Source organism: Uloborus diversus, chromosome 9 (assembly GCF_026930045.1).
Source record: "Uloborus diversus isolate 005 chromosome 9, Udiv.v.3.1, whole genome shotgun sequence".
Classification (NCBI taxonomy): Eukaryota; Metazoa; Arthropoda; class Arachnida; order Araneae; family Uloboridae; genus Uloborus; species Uloborus diversus.
The window spans coordinates 76,115,212-76,139,571 of NC_072739.1; the positions used below are offsets into that span (position 1 = coordinate 76,115,212).

The following is a 24,360-nucleotide window of genomic DNA, read 5'->3' on the forward strand; positions in this document are numbered from 1 at the left end:
TTTTGCGTATCACGGCAAAACATTTGTGTTTGTTTTTGAATAGCAATGAAAAATATAAATACTTGTTTCTTTTTGCTTTGACAACATGTCATTATTCTGAAAGGGCGATAAGTTCCTGTCTCATTTTTTGCACAGTCCCTTAAAACTTTGAACTCAAATATCTCTTTGAGTTTTAGTCACACAAATGTATATTTTTTTTGTGTTTTCTTGTGTTTCAATGAGAATTATTTCCCTAAACTTTAGTTGGAGAACCAAGGGCCCGTACAAAAAGTTAAATTTTGTATGGCGACTCATTTTTGTTTTTGCTTCAAACTTTCAACATCTTAACTCTGAATATGATTTTGAATATTTTTGCAATTAGAAGTATGCATCTAGTACAAACGGTTGAAAATTGAGGCCTTGCAAGTTAAACAGGAACTCTCTGTGTAATAAATAAAGTATTATAAGCAATAAATAATTCAAGTTGAAAAAAAAAAAAAAAACGTGCCTCCTGAAAAAGTTCAATGATTTTTGAAAAATACTCCAAGGCTGGGGGGGGGGGTGACAAAACGATCGAACCACAATCAATAAAGTCGCAATTTAAAACACTTCATCGTCATAACGAGATTTTAATACTACGATTGTCCTAAGTTTATGCGTGTATTGAATATCATACAAATCACCTGCAATTTCCAAAAGGCAAATCTGATCATAATATTCTTCCGTTCGACATCCTTTCATCAAAGCGGTCAATATGCAAAAAAAAAAAACTCGACTTTTCGTCGGCCCCCTTCGGGAAATATACAATAAATGCTCCAATCTCCAACAATGGTAATTACGGGTTAAAATTAACAGAAGCGAAAAATGAAAGAAATTATAGAAAAAGAAGTTGGAAAAACCAAAAAGAAAACTCCAACACGCAAATGGCTCATTTCGAACAACGGAAGTCCAGAAGCGTCGTGACAAGAAATTTGTCCCGATTGGCTTATGACGCCTCTTTGGCTCTTGTGGCCAGCTAGTGACGAAATTGCTTCCGAATCACGGTGGAAAAAAACTAAAACAGAATTATTCGACCATACCTTCTTTAATAAGAGCGTACCCTTTACTCCAGGGGTATCAGACCATGGCACGGAAAGCTTAGATGGGTGTATGTTAAGAGGGCACTAATTTGTAAATCGTTTAGGGGAGTATTGCGTTGAAGCTGGATGATTAATTGGAAGAATAATGTTCGATGCAGTTCACTTGGGCTGGATCGTGTTTTTGGACAACGTAAGCTTAGGAAGCAATGAAAATGGCACAGAAACTTTATGATATGCAATTAGTTCTTTAAAACTGCAAGTAATGAGTTGCTTTGAAATATATTGAGGTTAGACAAACTCTTTCGAAATGGCGTGTCTTTGTTATTTTTTACTGATGTATGTCTTCAGACGGGTTTTATTTCTGACGTATGATTAGTGTTTTCTGCATTAAAATGTTACTTTGGCGTTTAAGATAGGTTGTAGAGTTACCATTTGAAATACCGAGAAAGACATTTGATTGCTGCGCTTTTACGTTTTTAAACTAGTTTCATAGTTCTAAATTGCCTTTCACATACATGTATCAATTTATTACATACACAGGGTGATTCAAATGTCAGTAGACTTTTAAAAAACCTTATAATTTTTGAAACATTTCTAACAACGATGTGGTTTACACGGGAATAGTCAGAAACGCGATGAATTTTTGTTTATAATGAAAAGAAATATTAACTGCTAACTATTACTACTACTTTTGACTAAAATGTACTGCTAGTGCTGTATGTACATTGCACAATACAATCTTTTCATGTGTGAAAAAAACAAATAAACTTAATTAAATAAAAATAACAAAAGCACATTATCTTGATTTTTAGGGTATTGTTTTGATGTTGCCTTATGAAACGCTTTTGCACAAACGATTTTTGATGATTCAAAAACCTAAATTTAAAACGAATTTGGATATAGTTAAATCTTCAACTTTTTGGTTTACACATGTTATCTTTGCGTGAAAAATATGCATCAGTAAAACTTTTATAAAAATAAATAATTTGCTAGAATACCTCAACTTTAGACCTCAGAAACTTACACCTTGTGACTTCTAGTTGTGGGGCTATTGAAGTCACAGGAGTATAGAAATTTGCCTACTTCTTTGACTCCGTTAAAAGCAGCAATACGCCATCATGCGTCAGGTATACTCTATAAAATGATTCTTGTCTCTGTGCAGGGTGTTTTTTATCGTCTGATGGATATTATTCTCAATTATGGAAAAACTTAAAGGGCAGTTTTATTGTTCAAAATTAACTAAATTGTAATATCATTCCAAAAATTGTACTCCAGTGCCATTTTGTGGTCAAAAATGTAAGTGATTAAAAATATGCATATTCTTTTTTATCCTAACGAAAATTTTGGATTCTTCTGAAAAATTCTGCAAAAAGGAGGTAGCTCCAATTTCAATACAGTCGGATCCCGCTACAACGCGATCCGACTTACGCGAAATGGCTACAACGCGAGTTTTTCCTGAGTAATGATTTTTTTTTTTTTTTTTTTTTTTTTTTTTTTTGCTGACGCAAATTCCATGACTGCAGCGCGAAAATTTTTGGAAAAGAATCGCGGAGTGTTAAATGTTAATATGGGCTTCATTGACACTAAATATTGGTTTCGTAAATGGACTTTCATCCTATTGGAATCACTGAAACAGGAAGTTCACTCACTATACTATACTAACATCGCTTTGCTTTCAATTATACAAATATCCACTCGGTATTCTTCATTCAGTTTTTTTTCACTCTACATATGAAAGCTTATAAAATTGAATGGCGTTCAAACGTTTTCTTCCAACTAAAGTTTCCAAAGATGGGAAGAGAAAGAGAAAGTTTTTGACGATTAAAGAAAAGGTCAAAATTCTGAACATGCTTGAACACTTAAAAAGTGCATCAAAAATAGCGCGAAAATTAGGCATAAGTGAATCTTGAATTCGGATAATTAAAAATCAAGGAAATCCGTAAAAGTTATAAATTAAGTTTTAATACTGAAGCTCGCATAGTATCGAAGCGAAATACTAACATCATGAAAATGGAAGCTAATCTTGCATTGTGGATTAAAGGGGCTAGAAAGAGGGGTGTTCCGTTCTTTGAAAAAGATGCTGCAATTTATAGTTAATAAATGGTTTGAAACAATATGAGGGGTGTTTACAAACGTCTGAAAAAATTAGGTATGCTTAAAAAAATTACTAAACATACTTTGTTCCACAACGCGAAATTCCGACTTACGCGAGGTGTCTTGGAACGCATCCCTCGCGTAAGTCGGGACTCGACTGTATTTTCAAAAGGTCTGCATTAGAGCTTAGAAACACCAATCCACGCGTTTACCTATTTCAATAACTCCCATTGTACACTTTCCAATACAGTTATACATTATTCATAAAAATTTAAAAACCTTTAAAAAGTTATTTGGTGATTCAACCTTTAAAGCGGAGCTTTTGAAAATTGAAATTTAGAACTACCTCTTTTTTGCAGCAAACCCTTTAATTACTAACATCTCTTATTGCAACGGAAATACAATATTAGAATACGCGAACTTTGTCAATAATCCACAAAATTTTTATGCGGTGACTTCCGATCTCACTTGCTATGTATTTCCTCTTAACATTTTCTTTAAGAAACATAAATCTTACCTGATCAGGGTTTAATATGCATAAAAAGCATATTTGTATTCAAATATCGCTCAACAATTACGACTTCGTATAATCATCCCATTTTCGGATTTAAACTTTAATTTTGAAATTGATGATGATGAAGCCATTAAAGGTATCGCAAAGGAACTTCATTTCACTTCGATCCGTCCTAATCTTTTCCACATAATAAAAGAAAATTAACGATATTTTTTCCCTCCCGCTCTTGTTTTCAAAAAAAAAAAAAAAAATCATTTAGGTATTCAAGAGCCAACTTTTTTTTTTTTTTTTTTTTTTGACACAGTTTTCAACATATTCCTCACCGCTATCAAAGGGAATGTAGTAGAACCGGAACAATGTTCCGGTATGTCTCTACTACGCGGAACGCCGTTTCGGAATGATATTTAAAATAATAATTCTTTTTTTTTATTTGAAAATTCTAATTCTTCCACAAAACAGACTGAGCTGACTTTATTTTATCTGAATTCAGTCAGAAATTTATAATATTAGTTTAATTTCAAATGTTAGTTTTTATATCCTCATATATGTAATAGGGTCATTCACCAAAAAATTTAACTTTTGAACGCAAATATTTTTCAATTTCAAAACCTTTTGTTTTATGTTGTTTTTTTTTTTTTTTTTTTTCATTCTTACATGAAAGTGTTACCTACTAGAAGTCTCCATAAACAATGGCCCAGCTAAGTTCCTATTATTTCACTCATAATTAAAATATATATATAATAATGCCTTGTTCACGGAAATAATAAAAAAGAAAAAAAAAACTTTTAATGTTTAGAAATCGAAGGCAATTTAATATCAAAATAGTGATTTTGTTAATTTTGCAAACAATGAGCTATTTTAGTGAATTTTTGGGAATCTAATATTAAGCTCTCCTAATTAAAGTACGGCTTAATTAGTAGTTATCCTTTTAGTTCAAATGTTTGTTAAAAAATACTATTTAGTAAATTTGAGATTATGCTGGCAATTAATAATTTTGGTAGAATGCCTAAGATGGATATCTTTTCCCCTCCATCAGTTCTTTTCACCTCAGAAATATTAACATTGATAACGTCTGTCACGGAGGTGAGATTCTTAGAGGTGAGGAATTTTCCATTAATATAGGTCTAATGGATACATTTTTCATGGAAATATTTTTTTTTCTTCGTTGCTAGAATCCGCACATGTTAAGAATATGAAAAAATGTTCACTTGCTTTTTTACATTAATTTACATCCCTGAAATTCAAGTTCACGGAGGTGAGATGTCACAATAACCACACTTTGTTTTTAAAGCAAAATCCATCATCTTCTTGTCTTTCGACAAAAATCTCACAACTTCAACTATGGCTGAAAATAAACAAGGGGGCTCCCTTGTATCATGGAAAATAAAATTTGATGTCATTACTGCCACGTGTTAATGAGGAATGGCATTTTGTGTTTAGGTAACGGAGGTGAAAATTTATTGTGTGACATGACCCCTCATCCTACTGAAACAAACTAAAACACAATAATTAAAAATTAAATATACCTAAACTTGTGAAAGGAATAATAAATAAATAAGTATATACTTTTAACTAAACAAGTTATCAAGCAACAGAAACAGTCACACAAAGTATGTGACATGCCACGAAGGTGAGAATTCATATGTTGTGAACCAAAAATATACTAAAATATAAATTATTATTAAAACATTGCTGGCAGGTTTGAATAGACATATTTTTGACAAAATTAAAAAGCATTGTTGCATAAATTGCTCCTTAAAGTTTCTACTGTAAAAGGCGTGTGACAGAAAAGTTACATTTTTTGAAAACTGGCCTAAAAACGAATGCTCAAGTAACGCTCCTGACGTCACCAACAATGAAGCTTCCGCCACGGTATGATAATTTGACAATATCTATTGGTAATGTTTGACATGCAGGGAAATGCTTTATTTTGGCGAAGCTGAACTGGAACCGATATCTTACCTGTTTTACTAGTAAGACTCATTTCAGGGGAATGAAGAAACGAAAAAGTGGTCAAGAATGAACGCTATCTACTAGAGTTTAAGAAAATTGGCTGGAGTTAAGGTTAAAATTTAAACTATCAAAATATCGCCAAACAGGCAGTTGCTTCGTTCAAATATAGAAACAATGTTTACCCGTCATACCTTAGACGGACCTTAGACTTTTTCTTATAATGAAATTTTTTTAATTACAGTGTAAGCATTAGTTTTTATTTCAGTAACTTTTATGCATAATGAATTATTTGATGCATATATCGCAAGAGTAATGTTGATGTATGATGTTTCACCTGAAAATTATGCTTTATAGGATTCAATCCCATTTTTCCTTTTCTTGTTATTCTCTCCGACCCCCTCCCCTCTCCCCGCATAACACATTTTGATTGAGACAAAAATGTTTTTTTTTTATAGTGATGTGTTTATGGAATATGGTGTGACACGTGACAAGATAGGGGAGGTGGTATAGTAAAGTGTAAATAGACTGAGTTAACTTCATAGTTCAAGTTTGAACTCAGTCTGAAATTTATAATATTAGTTAAATAAACATATTAGTGTTTATATTGCTATTAAATGATACTAAAATTATATTTTGTTATAATGATTTTTTTTAATGACATGATGTGAATTAATTTTTATTTCAGTATCATTTATGTATAATCAAGGATTTAATTCATACATCTTAAGAGTAATATTGATGTATATAATGCTTCACCACATAATTATATTACATAGGATTCAATCTTATTTGTCCTTTTTCTGAAGATTCGCCCCCCCCCCCACCACCACCACATCACACTTTTTGTTTGAGACAAAAACGTTTTTTGTAGTGATATTTTTATGAAATATGGTGTGACACGTGACAAGGGAAAGGACGGGGGAAAAGTGAAATGTAACACCTTATGAAAAAAATGAAGAAAAGATTAAATATGTTACAAAATAGGTGACACTGTTTATGAACAACGCTTTATTGATTTAAACACTTTGTGTATTCCACTATATAAATTCTGACGTGTATTAAACCGCCTGACTAACCTTGTTGAATTTATTATGACATCAGGTATTTTAGTCATAATATTGTCGTGGAACGTTACTAAGTAAAAACCCATGCAGATACTCATTAAGGAGAGATTTTTCTTTCAACCTTTCGTCGTAGATAAACATTCAATCTAATTTATTATCCACAACGTGTGAACTCTCCATGTCGTGAGTTCTTAAAATCCTTTAATTAATCACTATTTGCATTTTTGAAAACTCGCTGATATACAAAGTAAATTGCACTGTAGTAATTAGTCTTCTTGAACTAATTTTGAAATTATGAAGACATTAAAACTGAGCTTCTTAAAAATAAAACTTTTTGAAATATTGGATACATTAGACATTCATCTTAGAAAAAGAATTTGAAAATAAAATTGATAAGTTTGTTTTTTCTTGCCTTCTATTTGACGCTTCCACCGAAACCCTGATAATTATTGGAGAAGTGAAACGAAAACTAGGCTTACCAATGTTGTCCGCTCCTGAAACGGTGGAAAGAATAAATTTATTACAAGAAGGCAATGAAATATGTAGAGACTGACTCAATACTACAATAACTGAATACTTGCAATTTAATACAATAATTGTTACTACAATAATTGAAAGAATCTCACCTTCCCTTTAGTCTTTCTTCTTCAAAAGTGATATTTAGAGAATTTTCTGCTGTTTTAAATTTTATGAAGAGCTCTAAGCGTCTGGTGGACATGGATACTCACTATGCCCATCACAAAAGTGAGCCAGTATAAGTGTTTAAAATTAGTCTGGAGGTTGCTATTAAAAATATACTTTCCGGAAATAAAATACTGAATTTCAAAAATAAAAAAGTTGAAAATAAAACAAAGCTAAAAGTCTTAAAGTCAAGGTACCTATGTCGAAGGCTCCGTTTATGTGTCCGTCTGTCCATTATTCAAACCTACACCATGTAATAGATCAATATTAGATTTGGAATACTGAATCAAACAGAGAAATGTGGTAACATCATGGGTTTTTAAACATTAATTAGGCTTTCTGGTGACTTTTATTGGCAGTTTTTTCTCATTTCGTCCGTTTCATACATTCCATTTTTAGTTACTGAAGTGTTTTTTTTTTTCAGTAGTTCTTAAAATCAATGGCAACAATGCTCGCTCTATTTATTTTAACCTTTTACCAGGAAAATTATATTTAAACAAGTTCCATCTTACCCAGTTTTTTAGGCAGCTTCAAAATGTCAAATTTCTAAACAAGCAGTTTTTTTTCCTCAACAAAGAAAAGCATGACATCACGTAGCAGACAAGTACATCCTGAATTAAATTTAATGACTTTATATGAAATGCAAAACCATAAATTCCGTAACAGTCCCATAAAAGTGAGTTAGTTCTCAGAGAAACTATGAAACAGTTAAGCATTAGACATTTGAGACTCTCAAAGCCCCTGTACCTACCAGTTGATTGGTTTATTGGTTAGAAATGCTCAGATAAATTTGAGCAACTGGGTCCCGGAGGAACTGTGTTTAAATATTAAAAAAATAATGATTTTCAGGTACAATTTTTACTCGTTAGCGATATAGTGAAATACACTAGTAATTCAACACCAATTTATGTTTCAATTTAGACAAAATCAATATCAGTTTGACAATGATGCAATAAAAACATATTATGAAAGCAAGAAAATGTTTATCTTATGGACAATAATGCAATGAAGTTTTAGAAAGTTGAAAAAAGTATTAATAAATTCAAACGACAAAACAATGGAGGAAGTTCCATGCAAAAGTAAACATATTCACAAAAGTAAAAAGTTCGGGTAATAACGGATTTTTATTTGTCAGCCTTATTCCTAGAAGGTAATGTAGTTGGTTTCACTCCAAGAATATCATATCCTGTTAATTTAGAACTTTGAAAATTGACGTTCTGTGCATGAAAGAACATATGGGCCGTGGTAGCCCGATCGGTAGAGTGTCGGATTCGGGGCCGGAGGGTCCTGAGTTCGAACCTCGATGGTCGAAGACCCACCGTCGTCATTAAAGGGGACTGGGCGACGTTAAATATGCTCGTGGTCTCAATGTCCTCCAAGTGAAACGATACCTCTCGGGGTGCTAGCACCAGGTAGCTATTAGCTCCTGCTCTAGTTCTAAATTCTCATTGACTGTCCGATCCGGCGATGGTGCTGCCATCTATCGGTATAAAAAATAGTGGAGGCAAGGCACTTAGTATGCAGTCCTCGACATAAATACAGTTGTAGTCAGTTGTGACTCGGAATCGAAATCGAAAAGAACATATCCATACATGTGTCATAAGCAAATGAGAACAAATCCACTTCAGCAAATGGGAAACTAATTTAGTCATGCGACTCCCACTATGCAACAGGGGGGGGGGGGATTAATTTAAATTACCAGCTAAGGATATTTGCAGCTAGTGCAACAGATTGGATTTGAGATTGAAACTACCTGGCTGTACATTATTTTGTTAAATAATTTTTAGGTTTTACTAAGTTGAGAAAGCAAATTGTTCAGGCAAAAGAACATATCCCAACCTCGTTCATGCAAAAAAATACACATCCACTTTGTTCAAGCAAAAAGAAAAAAAAACACATATCCAATATTTAACCTTGAATAATTAAATGATTAGCATATTTCCATCCAATCATAATGTAAAATATTAACATTAGGTACAAACTAAACAATATTAACAACTTTTTGTTGGTGTAAAGTTTAACATTATTAAATAAATAATAGTTATTCGTGTTTTCTCGAAAGTTTTTAAAGTGAACCTGTTTGCTTTGCATGGCACGTTCTCAATTAAGCAATAGACCAAATGTGTATTATTTTTTTAAAAATATTTTCCAATTCCCTTTTCATAAAACATAGATACTTAAACCAACATTTTATCGAAAACAAGCTTTACCTTTCAATCCATTCAGTTGAACTCATTAAATAACAACTTGTGCTTACTCAGCTAAATTAAAGTTTTATATATCAAATATATTTTACAGAAAAGCTATACTCAACCCAAATCGGCTACATTTCTGCAAGGATCTCAATTTTTTACTTTTCACAAAATAATCACAATCGAGCTCATCACATTCTTCACAGTGTTGATTCATCCCCAAAAACCATAACTGCATGTAACCGACACACCACAAGCACACCCTAAATCAAATTTCGTGATTTTATACGAAACGCGAAAACACAAACTTCGTAACAGTCCCATAAAAGTGAGTTAGTTCTCAGAGAAAACCCGACACAATTAAGCACCTAAGCTACGAACCTTTTTTATTGGCCATTGCTTTAATTTACAAATTGACAAAAAGAGAGCCATTAAAAGATCCATAAAAACGTGCGCTTTAATCCTTCGATCGTGTGATCGTTCCTCACCTAATCTCGTTTTTGAAAAAAGAAGTGTCGAAGTTAAGGTGTTTCTTTTGTAGATATATGAAAGATATTTTCGACAAAAAGACATGGTAAATAATTATTTTACTCCTTATTTGTTAATTCGCACTTGCTTAGAGTCCTTGTAAAGTGATTTGTTTGGAAAATTAAGTTTCAAAAGTCTCCTCTAAAAGAATGGACAACAGTAACATAGTACTTTTCAAACCTAAAATAGATATAGGGGATGTTAGGTGCTTCTTTCGTAGATATATGGATACTATTTTGGAAAAAAGACACTGTAAACAATTGCTTTGCTGTTTATTTGTGAATTCGTGCTTAGTTACAGTTCTTGTAAAATTATTAGTTTCAAAAATTAAGATACAAACATTTCCCCTGAAAAAATGTGTAACAGTAATATCCATTTTTTTCAATTCTAACATATATAAGGCAATCACACCAGTAGTGGCCAGTGCTTCAGTAGTGGATACTTCAAGGTTTACATTTAAAAAATTAGGATTTCAGGTTTCCCAATAAACGTGCAGTAGGTAATATCTCCTGCACGCTTGATGCATTTTTGAATTCATTGGGACACTTGAAATCCTGTTTTTTTGAGCAATCACGATTGCTTATTGCTTTCATTTGACTGTTTTTGGCGTCCTATCATTTTATTTTCCCACCGCCACCCGCTGCACCATCACCGTCGACCGGGTCCTCACGATTCTGCTCCTATAGCGAAAGCCGTCTCCAGGTTGCATCCATGCCCTACACACACGCGCATACACAACTACACGCACACACACACAAACACATACACACACGCATACATACAGACACCTACACATACACACACACACACACACACAAAAACATGCACACACATACACACAACTACCCACACATTCATGCCTGCATACAGACACAAACACACATGCCTACACACACATACACATACCCCTACACACAATCACACATACCCCCCGCACACACAAACACACACGCCTACATACACACTCGTGATTGCGAAAAACATAATTTGAATTCAAGATGTCAAAATTCAAATTAATTTTTTTTTTTAATATAAATCTTGAAGTGGCCACTACTTTAGCACTGGCCACTACTGATGTTTTACCTTATAGGGTGTTATTTGCCTCTTTTATAGATATAGGTAAGATATATTTTGAAAATTATGTTTGAAAAATTTTCTCTGAAATTATAGGCTACAGTAACCTCCTTCTTTGCAATTGAAAGGCTCGGGACAAGAATGTGATGTGACAGACAATGTGAATTTTTAGTTGACCAATATCCAATTTATAAAAAATATTTGTAGAATTTCTCAAAAGTATTATATATTCTATACTCTGCAATACTAAAACCAGACATGTTTTTCTCCAAATGACAATATTCACTGTCACGTTTATTTTATTTTTAGTTGTAAGAAACAAAAATTTTAATCGAAAAGTCATTCCTTGTGACTTGTCACATTTCTGCTCAGATCAGTTCAATTCCGAAAATAGATATAGGGAATGATAGGTGCTTCTTTATTCGATAAGGAAAGTATTTTGTCAAAGGCATTGTAAATAATTATTTTCCTGTTTATTTGTGAATTCGCAATTACTTAGCGATCTTGTAAAATGGTACAAAAAATGAATTGTTTAAAAAATAGTTTAAAACATATCCGTGAAAGAATAGCCAGTAGTAAGTTCCTTTTTGCAATTCTGAAAGGGAAATGACTTGAAAATTTTGTGCTTTTCAATGGCTAGGTTGATGCACCACTTCTCGCTTACCCTTGCTCCCTCCTCCTACTGCCATTATGTGCTTAAGCGTTTTATTGCGATTCATATTACCATATGCGTCATAATTAATGTTCTTTGTTCTTATTAATTTTACTTTACTTTAAAGCAAAGTACTCACTTTCCATACACTTTGAAGCTCATAATACTTAACTTGATACAAACTCTCTTCTTTATTTCCTTTTATATAGTCTTGGAATTTTCATAATCGCGAAAAAAACACTTTGCTTAACCTTTTTCACATAAATGTTTCAAAGCTTAAGTACATAGTAGATGACAAAAATGAAAAAAAAAAATGAAAAATTTACAGATAACTGCACTTTACCTTCCCACGGCTGTAGTGTGGAGTCCACACAAGATTTCTTTTTACTAATATAAAAGTTAGTTTTAATTTCTGTGTGGAAACAATTTCTCTGGCGGAAATTTCTCTTTCTTGTATATTATTCTCCGAAGAAGCTGTCTTTTCTCATTCTTTCATTTACCTCAGGTGAAGGATTCTAACTTCGTCTTTAATAATCATCAGCGTCTGTCTAACGTCAAAAACGCCCCCTTACATCAAAGAGACGAACTAAATCTTTCATGTACGGGATTGCTTTATTAATCGAAGTTGGTGTACGTACGTTAATGTTAAATACCAAAAATGATACACAGATGAAACGAAAATAACATAATATTATTTCAACAATGTCAATAATTGCCGTTTAACTATTTATAAAATGATGTTGATTTTCTTTTGGGTAACGTTTTAAATATCTATTACATACTTAACGTTTTGAAGCTAATAATCAAGTTGCGTTGATAAATGAATGATTTACTCTTAAAGTGTCACTAGAAACTGAAACTATATGCATATTTAACAGCTAACTGACATATTTTTATGATATATCCTACCGTACTTGTGAAACAGTTACAGTAATAACTTGCATTAAGTTCCAGAAAAAAAAATGACTCGTAACTTTAAGGTATTTTCAACAAAATTTATTCAAAACTATTTTGATGAAATTTAGAAACATAATGTAGGTATTTTTGTGCATTTTCAGTAATAAATGGTTTTAATTTTGAAATATTGAAAATCCATAAACTGGTTCATAATTACCGGGAATTCCGAGTAACGCTGTGTTACGTACAGTGTTTGAATTGAAAAAAAAAATGTTCTGCTTTTATAAATAAAATTATTTTTGAAATGTACTGTAATGACCATAAAAATGTGATACAAAGTTGGATATATGAGCAGAAAACTTTAAGCAGTTAATAAAAGACAAACATACTTTAAACTCCGATTAGTTTCAGAAGAGCTTAGAATAAACAAATTCTAAAAGATATAAATCATGAACTCCCGTTATTGTTCTACAAAATACATCAATTCTTCAGATAAAATGTTATGAAGTGTGTGTAGAAAACAAATGTTTCTGTAGTTCATAAGCTTATAAATGTTAGAAGAAAACAATGATCTAAATTTTATAGTTCAAGAGAAAATATATTGTTGCGTAGCAACAACCATTTCTAGCTTGGAAAAACAGCCAACCATTAATCAACCCATAAGCTCATTGAAAAGTGCCGTAACACTTCACAGCACAACTCATTGCAAACTTTTTCAAGACATCTACTATTTAATATCTCTTCTGAAATAAACTATATAAATAAGATCAAAACCAATTAACACAGTTTAATTTAAAAGCAAACTCCTTTTTTAGACTTGCAAGAAATCATCTTTTAAATCAAATTTACAGTTACCGGAATGAAAAACATATTTTGCCATTTTTTCTTCTTACTGTCAAACAAAAAATAACTTTACAATGAAATTCATTTCTTGTAAATCCAGCTACCAGTAGTTAAAATTTATGTTCTAAATGGCTACAAATGAATCACTGTCTGCACAAAAGTACTTGAAATGCTTTCTTCTCGTAATCTGTTTCCCGCTGTTTCATGGAGTTCCATCATTTCCTAATACAGAACCTAGGCCGTAGATGCAGATAAGGAAGAGAGAAAAATGGCAAAGTTATGAAATGTTCTTTCTCGAGAATTTTTCCCCTTTCTTCTTTTTAAATGTTGTTTACCACTCTAATGTAATAAACCTGTATTTGAACAGTTAAATTGCTTCGCACTGTTGTATATTTTATGGTAATTGCAAAACACATTTTAAGTACCACAGAAATTCTTCAAATGGTTAATGAAGACTAATGGATACTTTAACAGAAACATTGCGTAAATTAAATATTTTGAAAACCACTTTATTTTTCCTGCTTCATTTCTTCTAAAAATTTTCGTTTGAAATACAAATAATAAGTTTCTCTACGTTTAGTGAAATATGTTGAAAACGATTTGTTTGCAACATTTTGCTAAAAAAAGTTTTTTGCGAATTTGTTACTGTTAAAGTAAAAGATAAAAAATTTAGTGAAATATAAATTAATCGATGAAAAATTTAAAAAAAAAAAAAAGAAAGAAAGAAAGAAACACAAACGTAATCAATTTTTCATATAATTTCTCTTTTTTTTCCCGAAATTTTTTAAGAAGGTTTGAAAAATCAAGTGTGTAAAGGCAAAGTTCTTATGGTAAAGTTAATGACAACTTAATCATATTTCTCCCTTTCCATCATTTCTTTGAAAAAATATACTGCAAGGACAAAATATTTATGTATTTATTCATTTTTTATTACTTTTTTTCTCAAATATCTCATTTAAATTTAAAAAATAAAAAATGTTTAACTATTACAGAGTATTATAAACCAAGGTATCACTTCTGATTTTTTAAACTACTTTCACTGATTTAAATTTTTTAAAATGATTTATTTTACTTTTAACCATTTGTTTAACTCATTTCTCTAAAACTAAACAATTCCTTCTAAATAAATCACTTAATATCCATTAAACAATTAATGATAACAGATGTAAGTTTGTGTTGCATACATTTTTTTCCCGGCTTAGTGCGCTTTGATATTTTAAGACAGGATATAATTTTTTTAAAGCATTTTTTTGTTTTTTTTTTCGCCAAAGTCATGAACAAAAAAACTGCTCTTCTGCTGAAAATCATTTGTTATTAATTGTTGAAATACGCCTTTTCTTATGAATAGTTTTCATTGATTATTATTCTCTCTGTTCTTAAAAACAACTACTCTCTGTTATAAAAGAAGAAGTTTATATGCATATAGCAAAGCATGTTTTCTTAATTAAAAATTGCTATATTGCCTAGTGGTTTCTTGACAGTTAAATTAAAACCCATGCATTACATAATTTTCGTACTGATCATCAGATGTAAAATCATGTGCTGCCATAAAACACCGTTTGAAAATGTAGTCCATTATGATATGGACTGAAGAAATAAGGCAACGAACATAAAACTCTGTATACATTTCATGTTCATTAGCGCAAACCATTTTTTTAAGTGTGTTAGCTAACATTAAAAAAACGAAAGTTAATTTCAAGAGATTATAAATCCAACCATGGCAACTTCAGAACGCTTATACTCGGTGATTAAGTCATTTTAGGTTAAAAAATAAAAATTTTTGAAAAAATACCTGATTCCTGATGCTTTTACTATTTTGTACCATCTAGTATGTTCCTTCAAGTGCTATTTGAGAAGAAACCAATGCAGTTGGATTAGTTTAAATCAGGACTGGAGAGTCGGAGGGAAAAAACGAGTTTAGAGTCTCTATGACTCCTTTACTTCGAAATCAGTCCGACTCCGCAAGCACTGGAAGAGTTGCGAACTTAGAGGGAAGATGACCAACTCCAACTCTTGAAATTTTAAACCTAAGACTCCCGACTCCGACTTTGACTGCTTTGCCCCAAAATCTCTCCGACTTCGGCTCTACGACTCCTATTCCGACTCCACAGCCATGGTTTAAATTACTTTTTGGGGCAATAATTATTACTTACAGTTTATTGGTGGTTTACATTTGCACAATTATAGAAATAAAATGAATTTTGTCTCTTTCTTGAGCAAAACAGATTAGTTATCAGCAAAAAGATTCTACAGTCGAGCCCGCCTAATGTAATAGCCAATTTTCCATGAAACTTTTTTCTAATAAGCCGGATATTCCATTAAACGGGATTAAAATAATAGGCAGCAACGGTTAGTTGAATTGAAAATGTATTACATTAAGCGGGATATTCTTTTAACCGATATTCTAATAAGCGGGTTTCACTGTATTTAAAACTGCTTAAACTGCAGCCAACGCGAGCACAAGCAGGATATTTAACTTCAAACTCTGCTGCCAAACAGACAAGAAAAAAATTGGCCAGTAAACCAATTATCTTACCTTAAATTTTTTAAATGCATTCATTTCTCCCGATAAAAGAACGTACTGGTGAAATTCATTTCATCCGAATTCTACCACGCGCGATGGCTTTAGTTGAAATTTATATTCCAAGTGGCAACCAATGAATCACTGTCTACACAAATGTACTTGAGTACCCCTCGCATAATACGTTTCTCAATCTTCTTTGAAGTTCCATTATTTCCTAATATGTATGTTTGATACAGATAGGACAGAAAAAAAGAAAATATATTTATTTTGCTTTTCGACAAGCCATCAAGCCATGTTTAACTACATTTATTAAAAAAATAATAATAATAATAATAATAATAATAAATTCTATTTTATTTTTATGTAATCAAAAAGTGTTTGGACAGTTAAACTGCCCCGGTGTTGTTTTTTTTGCTTCCTTGAAATTATGAAATGTATTTTAAAAGCCAGAGCATTATTCAAAAACTAAATGAAAACTAATGGATCTTTGTAAAAGATGCATTGTAAAGATATAATAATATCAAAACCAGACTACTTCACGCGCTTTGTGTTTTTATTTCTTAGCGAATTGTTCTTTGGAACACGAACCATAAATTTGCTTTCGGTATACACAAAAACTGTTTTGAAATGACGTATTTAACGAGCTACTTAGATTTATTTTTTATAAACTTTATTTAGACAAGCATTTTATGAGTTTTCTTAACTTCTTTTTTTTTTGAAGAACATCTTTTCTAAGTATAAAGTAAGCGCATTAAACATGACAAAAATTTTCGTAAATTTGATATGGGGGCTAAGAACTTCTTGATATAGAATTGCAAACTAGATCCATTTGCCTGAATGATAAGTGAGGCACAGCGAATTAAGGCTATATTTTCAGCGAAGATTCCAGATATGCTTTACGGTTCTTTGGAAATCCCAATATTAAGTGCGTAATAATGAAAAAATGATTAGCAACTGTCCTAGCTCGTAGTGAAAGGCAATTGCTCATCATCCATCTTTCCGTCTGTCGTTTTCATTATGCTTACTAGATTACATTCATTTCATTATGCTTACGTGTTCTACTTCTTGCATCTTAAAAATTCTGCTTATTATTTTAGTGAACCTAATGCAAATGGACCATTCCACAAAAAAAAAAAAAAAACATATTTTGTCTGGCGTGTGTCAACTCTTTATTTCATTTCAAAACATGAAATAAGCATCCTCCCCCCCCCCTCCCTTAAGAAATAACACATGTAATATGTGATTTCTTTTTTTCCCTTAAATATTAATATTTTAAGTTATTTTTTTTAGTTGTTTTTCAGTTTTTTAAATAATTTTTTTAGTAGCTGTTTCCAAATTTTTTTTAGTTAAGACTTATGAAGCAAAATATAGAACTGTCACGCGCTTATCCAAATATCACATTTTCTGTGAAATGTAAAGTTTTATATTATCTGTCACCAGTCGCCAGTGGGCGACCAATAGATTTGAAAATGACTGAAAAAGAATCACGTCTCAAGTCTCCAGAAGTAGAAACCACGTAATTCTTTATTTGTTAAAAATAATTTTGCACCACGACAACACGCTTCCAATCCTATCCTTGCTATAATCCGTCTCGTTCAGCGCATCTGTCTATCCTATCTAACCAACGTAATTTGGAAACGTTATATCCAGTGAAATTTTATTTGTTGTTCTTTAAAATATCATATTTTTATTTGTTGTTAATGATACTAACAGCAAACAGGTTGTTTTGGTTATTTGCTTTCAGTGCTGTCGCAGCGCCGCGCTGCTGCATATTCTCTAAAAATGGCTAACAAAAAGGTAAAATAGGATACCATTTTTTGTGACTTTAGTAGCTAGTAGCTACTATTCAGCATTTTATTTGTTACTACTTTAAAACTTACGCTACAAAATAATTTGTCTGAAAGCATATTTTAAACATTTGCTACAGTAGATTCAGAAGATTTGTTGCTAGAAATGAGTGCTCTTAAGTAGAAGTTCATTTTTGTCCTACACGTGATAGAATAACTTCATTTAAAAATAATACATAAAAATAAATGGGGAGGGGGAGTTGAATGTAACTTAGTAAAATCACACAATAAAGTACATTTACAATAAATTTTTAACTTTCAGTTCTTATTAGTTTTTGTTTTTAGAAAATGTAAGGGAAAACTAGTCCAAGTTGTCCCACACGAGACGATGGATTTCCTCAAATAGGCATTTTTTATTCACTCAATCAAAATACTCGAAAAAGAAATCAATAAACAAAAGCTATCAATTAATAACTGACAACGCTGCACACATTTCGAGTTTCTTATGTGAATGACAATACAATAGCTGGTTTTCCTCCCAAGCTCCGAATGGTCGTAAAATAAAAAACGCTGTGCTGTGCCGTGTCTCTAGTATGTATGATGTCAGATCCCTGGTATCTATGGCGTATTCACCTATGGCGTCAGATAGTAGTTGCCAGTTCTGAACACTCAGTAAGCAGATAAACATACCATGAGAAACAAAATCTACCGCAAAGTATCAATTTCATGCTGTATGCTCTTCTAAATTCCCCCATGGTGAGGGGTGCAATGAATCTGAAATTCATCTGCAAATGAGTACTGTGTACGGGAAATCTTTCTTGAGTAACAGGAACATCCGAATGCAGTGAGGAAGGATGTACATGGGCCATTCCACGGTAAACGATCGTTTTATCCAGCACGTAACGCCTCATATATTTCATTAAAAATAATACGTTAAAATATTAATGAACACAATTTTTCTTCAAAACAAATTACAAACTTATGTGTGATTTTTTAAGCAAAAGGCTTCATCATTACGCTTTAAATTCCCCCCTTAAATCCCCCCGTCATTACCCCCAAACCGTCACGTGCGGGACAAAGGGTTGACTTTTTCGTGGAATGGCCTGCATATGTTCATGCTAAACGAAAATTGTAGCCCGGACTTGGCTCTTTACGATTTCCACCTTTTTGCTTACATGGAAATCTAGTTTGGAGAACAAAAATGTGGCTCAGAGCAACGGCTGTGAAAGCAGGCGGTTGTCGTCTGTAACGAGGGTTGGGAAAGTGGGTGCCACGATACGACAGTTACCTCTATTAGAACGGTGACTATGTAGAGAAGTAGAGGATAACAAATCTAAATGCCACTAAATGTACAGTTTTAATTTTTATATCTACCATATCATCATTCTATCTTTCATGTCTTCCTTTTTATATCGGGAAAAAATAGTCCTCGTATTAAAATTTAAATGAGCCTTACACAAAAATTATTTGAGACGGGAGAAATAAATAAAATGATGCAAAAGACGTTTTCCTCCAATAGAAATTTTAAATAATATAGAAGATTCAAATTTCATTACCAAAAGTAGGAAATTATTATTTAAATTTTATTTAAATTTCAGTTTGAATAATTTGTAACGAGATTTCTTAGTCGAAGCAATATGAATCGTGATCTAAAACATGAGCTGCAGAACGACTACTCAAAAATGCATTTTCTTAAAAACTTTATAGTATCAATTTAAATGCCGAGTTCAAGCTCTCGCTGATGAGAACGTCTTTCTTTCAGTTCAAAAATTCTCAAGTGTTTCATTTTACTACACCACAAGTATTCGTAAAAACGGGAAATAAAAACCTCCACTTTTCTATCAATGCTACCTGAAGGGCAGTAACGATTTATACGTATACGTACATAAACCTTAAATAGAGCCCAGTGAAGAATTTTATCGGCAACCTTTCATAATTTCGGGCCAGTAGTTTATTTCTTGCTTTCTGGGGTTGAGTGCGGGTATATATATAGTGCTCCTCCGTTGTGGTATATCAGAACGGTGATAGACGATTTGGGAAAGAAAAAGTCTAGCAAAAGAGAACTGCTGGATAAAGACTACAGTCGTTTATGAGGTTTTGGTGCCTCATAAAATCCCAATATAGAAAGAACTGCAAACGCTTATCCGTAGGACTTATGATGTGGAAAAATGACCAAGGAAAAATCAGTAACGGTCGTCTGAAGGGAAAACGTTCATTGTAATTATGACCTTCATTATTGTGTGACTAGAACACTTTGATGTTTATAGCTATGTATATTCATTCATTTTGAAACATATTTAGGCTAATAGCGTTTATTATTATCTAAATAAATTTATTTCGTAACATGTTTCGACATTATGCCTTTATTGTTATGTAACTAAAACACTTATTTTTACAGCTATATTTTTACTTTTATTTTAAAATATATTTAGTCTATTACTCCCTCATCATTTTGTAAGTAAAACATCTTGATTTTTATAGCTATGTATTTAAATTTAGATTTTAATATATTTCAACTGATATGCCTTTATTATTCTATAACTAAAACATCTTCATTTTTATAGCTATGTATTTAAATTTAGATTCAAATATATTTCAACTGATATGCCTTTATTATTCTGTATCTAAAACATCTTGATTTTTATAGCTGTCCACGCTATAAAAATCAAGAGCTTGCTAACGTACATACGTACGTTAGCAAGCTCTTGATTTTTATAGCTAAATTGCATACGTGGCCAATTTAGCTTTATAGCTAAATTGGCCACGTATTTCTATATGCAGATGCATTCCCCACAAAAAGAGTCACCTTCTCCAACATTGAAGGAAAACGCCGAAGATTGAGACCCCCTGTCAGATGGCTGGATGGGGTAGAAAAGGACCTAAAGGTAGTAGGAGTGAACCGATAGAGGGCCATTGCAGGGGATAGGGTTGGATGGGAAAGACTTTAAGAGACGGTCTTGGCCTGCAACAGGCTGTAGCACCAGCGACGAAGAAGAAGATGTAAATTGATTCGAATGCAACCATTATCAGCAAACAAAAACAAAACTAAAATGACCAGAGAAAAATCAGTAACGGTCGTCTTTCGGGAAAACATGCACTGTAATTATGTCTTCATTAGTTTGCAACTAAAACTCTTTGATCTTCATACTTAGCATTTATATTTATTTCGAAGCATAACTATACCAACCTTTATTATTATATTATTTATTATGAAGGACGAAGTTTGTTATAGAAAAGATGCAACGAATAAGACATGTAGAAAATGAACTTCGTACTATTATTTAAGATTGTGATGTTGACATTTGCGTCGCTTGCTTTGAAAGTTACCATGAAACAAAAAATTACTAATATTTATTTATATTTTGCGCAAGTTAAAAAAAGTTGTTTTCAGTTTTTAAAACACGTATATTTTTCATTTTTCTTGCTGACTGGAAAATCAACATTCAATCTCATAACCTTAAAAGTTGGTTTCACTCTTTTTTTTTTTAATTTAAGCTTTGAAAAAATCCCACTAACTAAAAATGAATCAATGTGTTGTGCATACATTTTTTTCTATGCAATTTTCTTGAAGAAAAAAAAGAGATTTTAAGACCGTTTTTGTGAAAATAATAAGATTGTTTAGGATTTTAAACCAATTGCTGAAATTTGCGGAGTGCAGCTGTACCCCAATAAAGAGCCATTCTGAAAAAAATTTCATCCATCGGTGCTTTCTCGTTGCGACGCGCGTTTTGCAGTGACAAGCTACAAGTTGAAACAACCGCTTTAAATCTTTCTTCAACTCTAAAAGGTTGTGGAAAATCGTCTTCTAAATCTTCTTCTTTATCTTTACTAATAATAAAGCTAAAAGTGTCTCTGTCCGGAGGATGTCTGGATGTCTAGATGTCTGTAGGATATCTGTAGGATGTCTGTAGGATGTCTGTGACGCGCATAGCGCCTAGACCGTTCGGCCGATTTTCATGAAATTTGGCACAAAGTTAGTATGTAGAATGGGGGTGTGCACCTCGAAGCGGTTTTTCGAAAATTCGATGTTGTTCTTTTTCTATTCCAATTTTAAGAAAAAAATTATCACAAGATGGACTAATAAATCACGAAATTATCATAACGTGGAACCGTAACATGGTCACAAGCCAATTGGCGAGATACGAAATTATCATAACGTGGAACCGTAACGTGGGCACAAGCCATTACTAATAATAAAGCAGAAAGTCTCTCTGTCCGGAGGATGTCTGGATGTCTGTAGGATGTGTGTGACGCGCATAGCGCCTAAACCGTTCGGCCAATTTCCATGAAATTTGGCACAAAGTTAGTTTGCAGCATGGGGGTGTGCACCTCGAAGCGATTTTTCGAAAATTCGATGTGGTTCTTTTTTTATTCCAATTTTAATAAAAAAACTATCATAAATTACGAAATTATCATAACGTGGAACCGTAACATAGGCACAAGCCAATTGGCGAGATACGAAATTATCATATCGTGGAACTGTAACGTCGGTACAAGCCAATTGGCGAGAAAATTCACCATACATTATTTGTAAATATACAAGCGAACCAAAAGACCTTTAATTTTTCTATTACGGGCGAAGCCGTGCAGGTGCCACTAGTTACTAATAATTAAGCTGAAAGTATCTCTGTCAGAATGTTGGGGTCCCTCTCGCGATGTCTGAATCTCTCTCTGTCTGGATGTCTGGATCTTTGTGACGCGCATATATTCTCAAGAAGTTTGGCACAAAATTATTATGTAGAATGGGCGGGGGGGGGGGGTGCTCCTCGAAGTGATTTTTTAAAAATTCGATTTTTTTTCTTTTCTATTCCATTTTTAAGAACATTTTACCGAGCAAATTATCATAACGTGGACGAAAAATTACCATACCGTGGACTAGCATATTACCATAACGTAAATGAGCAAATTACTTAACATGAGCGAGCAAATGAACATAACAAAATGGCGAGAAATTCATCATCCATTATTTGTACATATATAAGCGAACCAAATGGCCTTTTAATTTTTCTACTACGGGCAAAGCCGTGTGGGTACCACTAGTTATGTAATAAATTTATAACCTATTTCGCATTCATAATTGTTTGTTTTTGTGTGCATGAAGTGCATCAGTATTGCGTTTTTGCGAATATATGTTTCTGTATGATTCTGGTTTGTTATAGCGTTATCTACCTCCCTTTTAAGTTTGTTCAAGAAGTGTTCTGTGGTACTCTCTCTCCCGTTTAAACTTTGCCAGCTGCATTTCAAGAAAACAATTTTCGTAAACAATACACTTTCTAAATTCGTTGGCCAAAACTGAATTTAAATGAGGATGTTTTAGTACTGTAGTAATAGTCTTGTCAAAAGAATTCGTTTAATAATAGCAATAAGTTTAAAGTTTTTCTTGCATTTTATTTTCAAAACATAACAATTATTAGTTATTAACTGCAGGTAAAATTACAATGCAACTTCTTAAGGGCCGGTCCACAAAACAGCCGCCATTTTATCTCGTACGTGACAGCCTCTGTTATTCATTGAAACGTAATGCTTTTAAAAAGTGATGAACAAACATTTTTGCTTAAAGATACCACTCATACGTTTGTGATTTTTTAAACAACGTAATTCGTTTCATTACCCTTTTAAGTTATTATATTAATTGAAATATATAAATTGTCACGTGCGGGAACAAATGTCCGTTTTTCCGTGGAACGACCATTAAACATTTGAAAAACAGATTTTTGAAACGAAAGGATTTTTCTGTAACCGTATTTCATCTACAAAAGTTCATTAGAAACCACAAAGTAAAGAAATTAACATAGAGAGGCCTCGTATATTGTAAAAAGGAGATGAAATTGAAGCTGGAGTTATGTGACACAGCGGTGCAGTTATGGGCAGTATTATGATAACAACCAAATGAAGTAGCTGGGGGATTGGTTTACATTTTGATTCATGTTGTAATGCAATTTCAAAAACGTGCCTCAAAAACTTACAACAATATCTAAATTTAAACTAACAACCAATTTAGATTCAGTAATGGAATGTTTTGAATCAAAATGTATCTCAAGATATTTAGCAAGAATCTAAGGATCTTGGGATACAGCGGTACAACTTCCGGCTTCAATTTCTTAGTATAAGCGGGACCTCTCAACGTAATTCCTTTACTCTATGTTAGAATCCCTTGCAAGAAACACTAAAAAAAATGTGTAACTTTACTCCGTAAATACGGTGCAAGCAATCTGAACTTTGCGTAACCTTATTCCGGCTACTAGATTCCTCCATAGTAATGGAGTAACCTAACTGATAAAACTGGTGTAACGTATGAGGGTTACACCCGTTTTATCAGTCAAGTTACTCCGTTGCTATGGAGTCAGCTTAGCTGGCACCGCTTTTACGTTGTAAGGTTACACCTTTGTTTTCAGTGAAGCAACAGAAATGCTTTATCGACTAAACCAAACGAACTTTTTGCAAATTGTATCATCCTCATCGAATAACAGCGAATGGTCGAGTAACGCAATAGAGTAAA

At 32.6% G+C, this 24,360-nt stretch overlaps 1 protein-coding gene across 1 annotated transcript in view; it reads left to right on the top strand.

The window, feature by feature from the left end:
* The first annotated feature begins 20,715 nt into the window (after window positions 1–20,715).
* LOC129230325 (uncharacterized) overlaps window positions 20,716–24,360 on the top strand; it is a 184,310-nt gene continuing 180,665 nt past the window's right edge. The window contains exon 1 of the mRNA XM_054864723.1: window positions 20,716–20,746. Coding sequence (XP_054720698.1) covers window positions 20,716–20,746 — 31 coding nt within the window. The remainder of the gene's footprint in view (window positions 20,747–24,360) is intronic.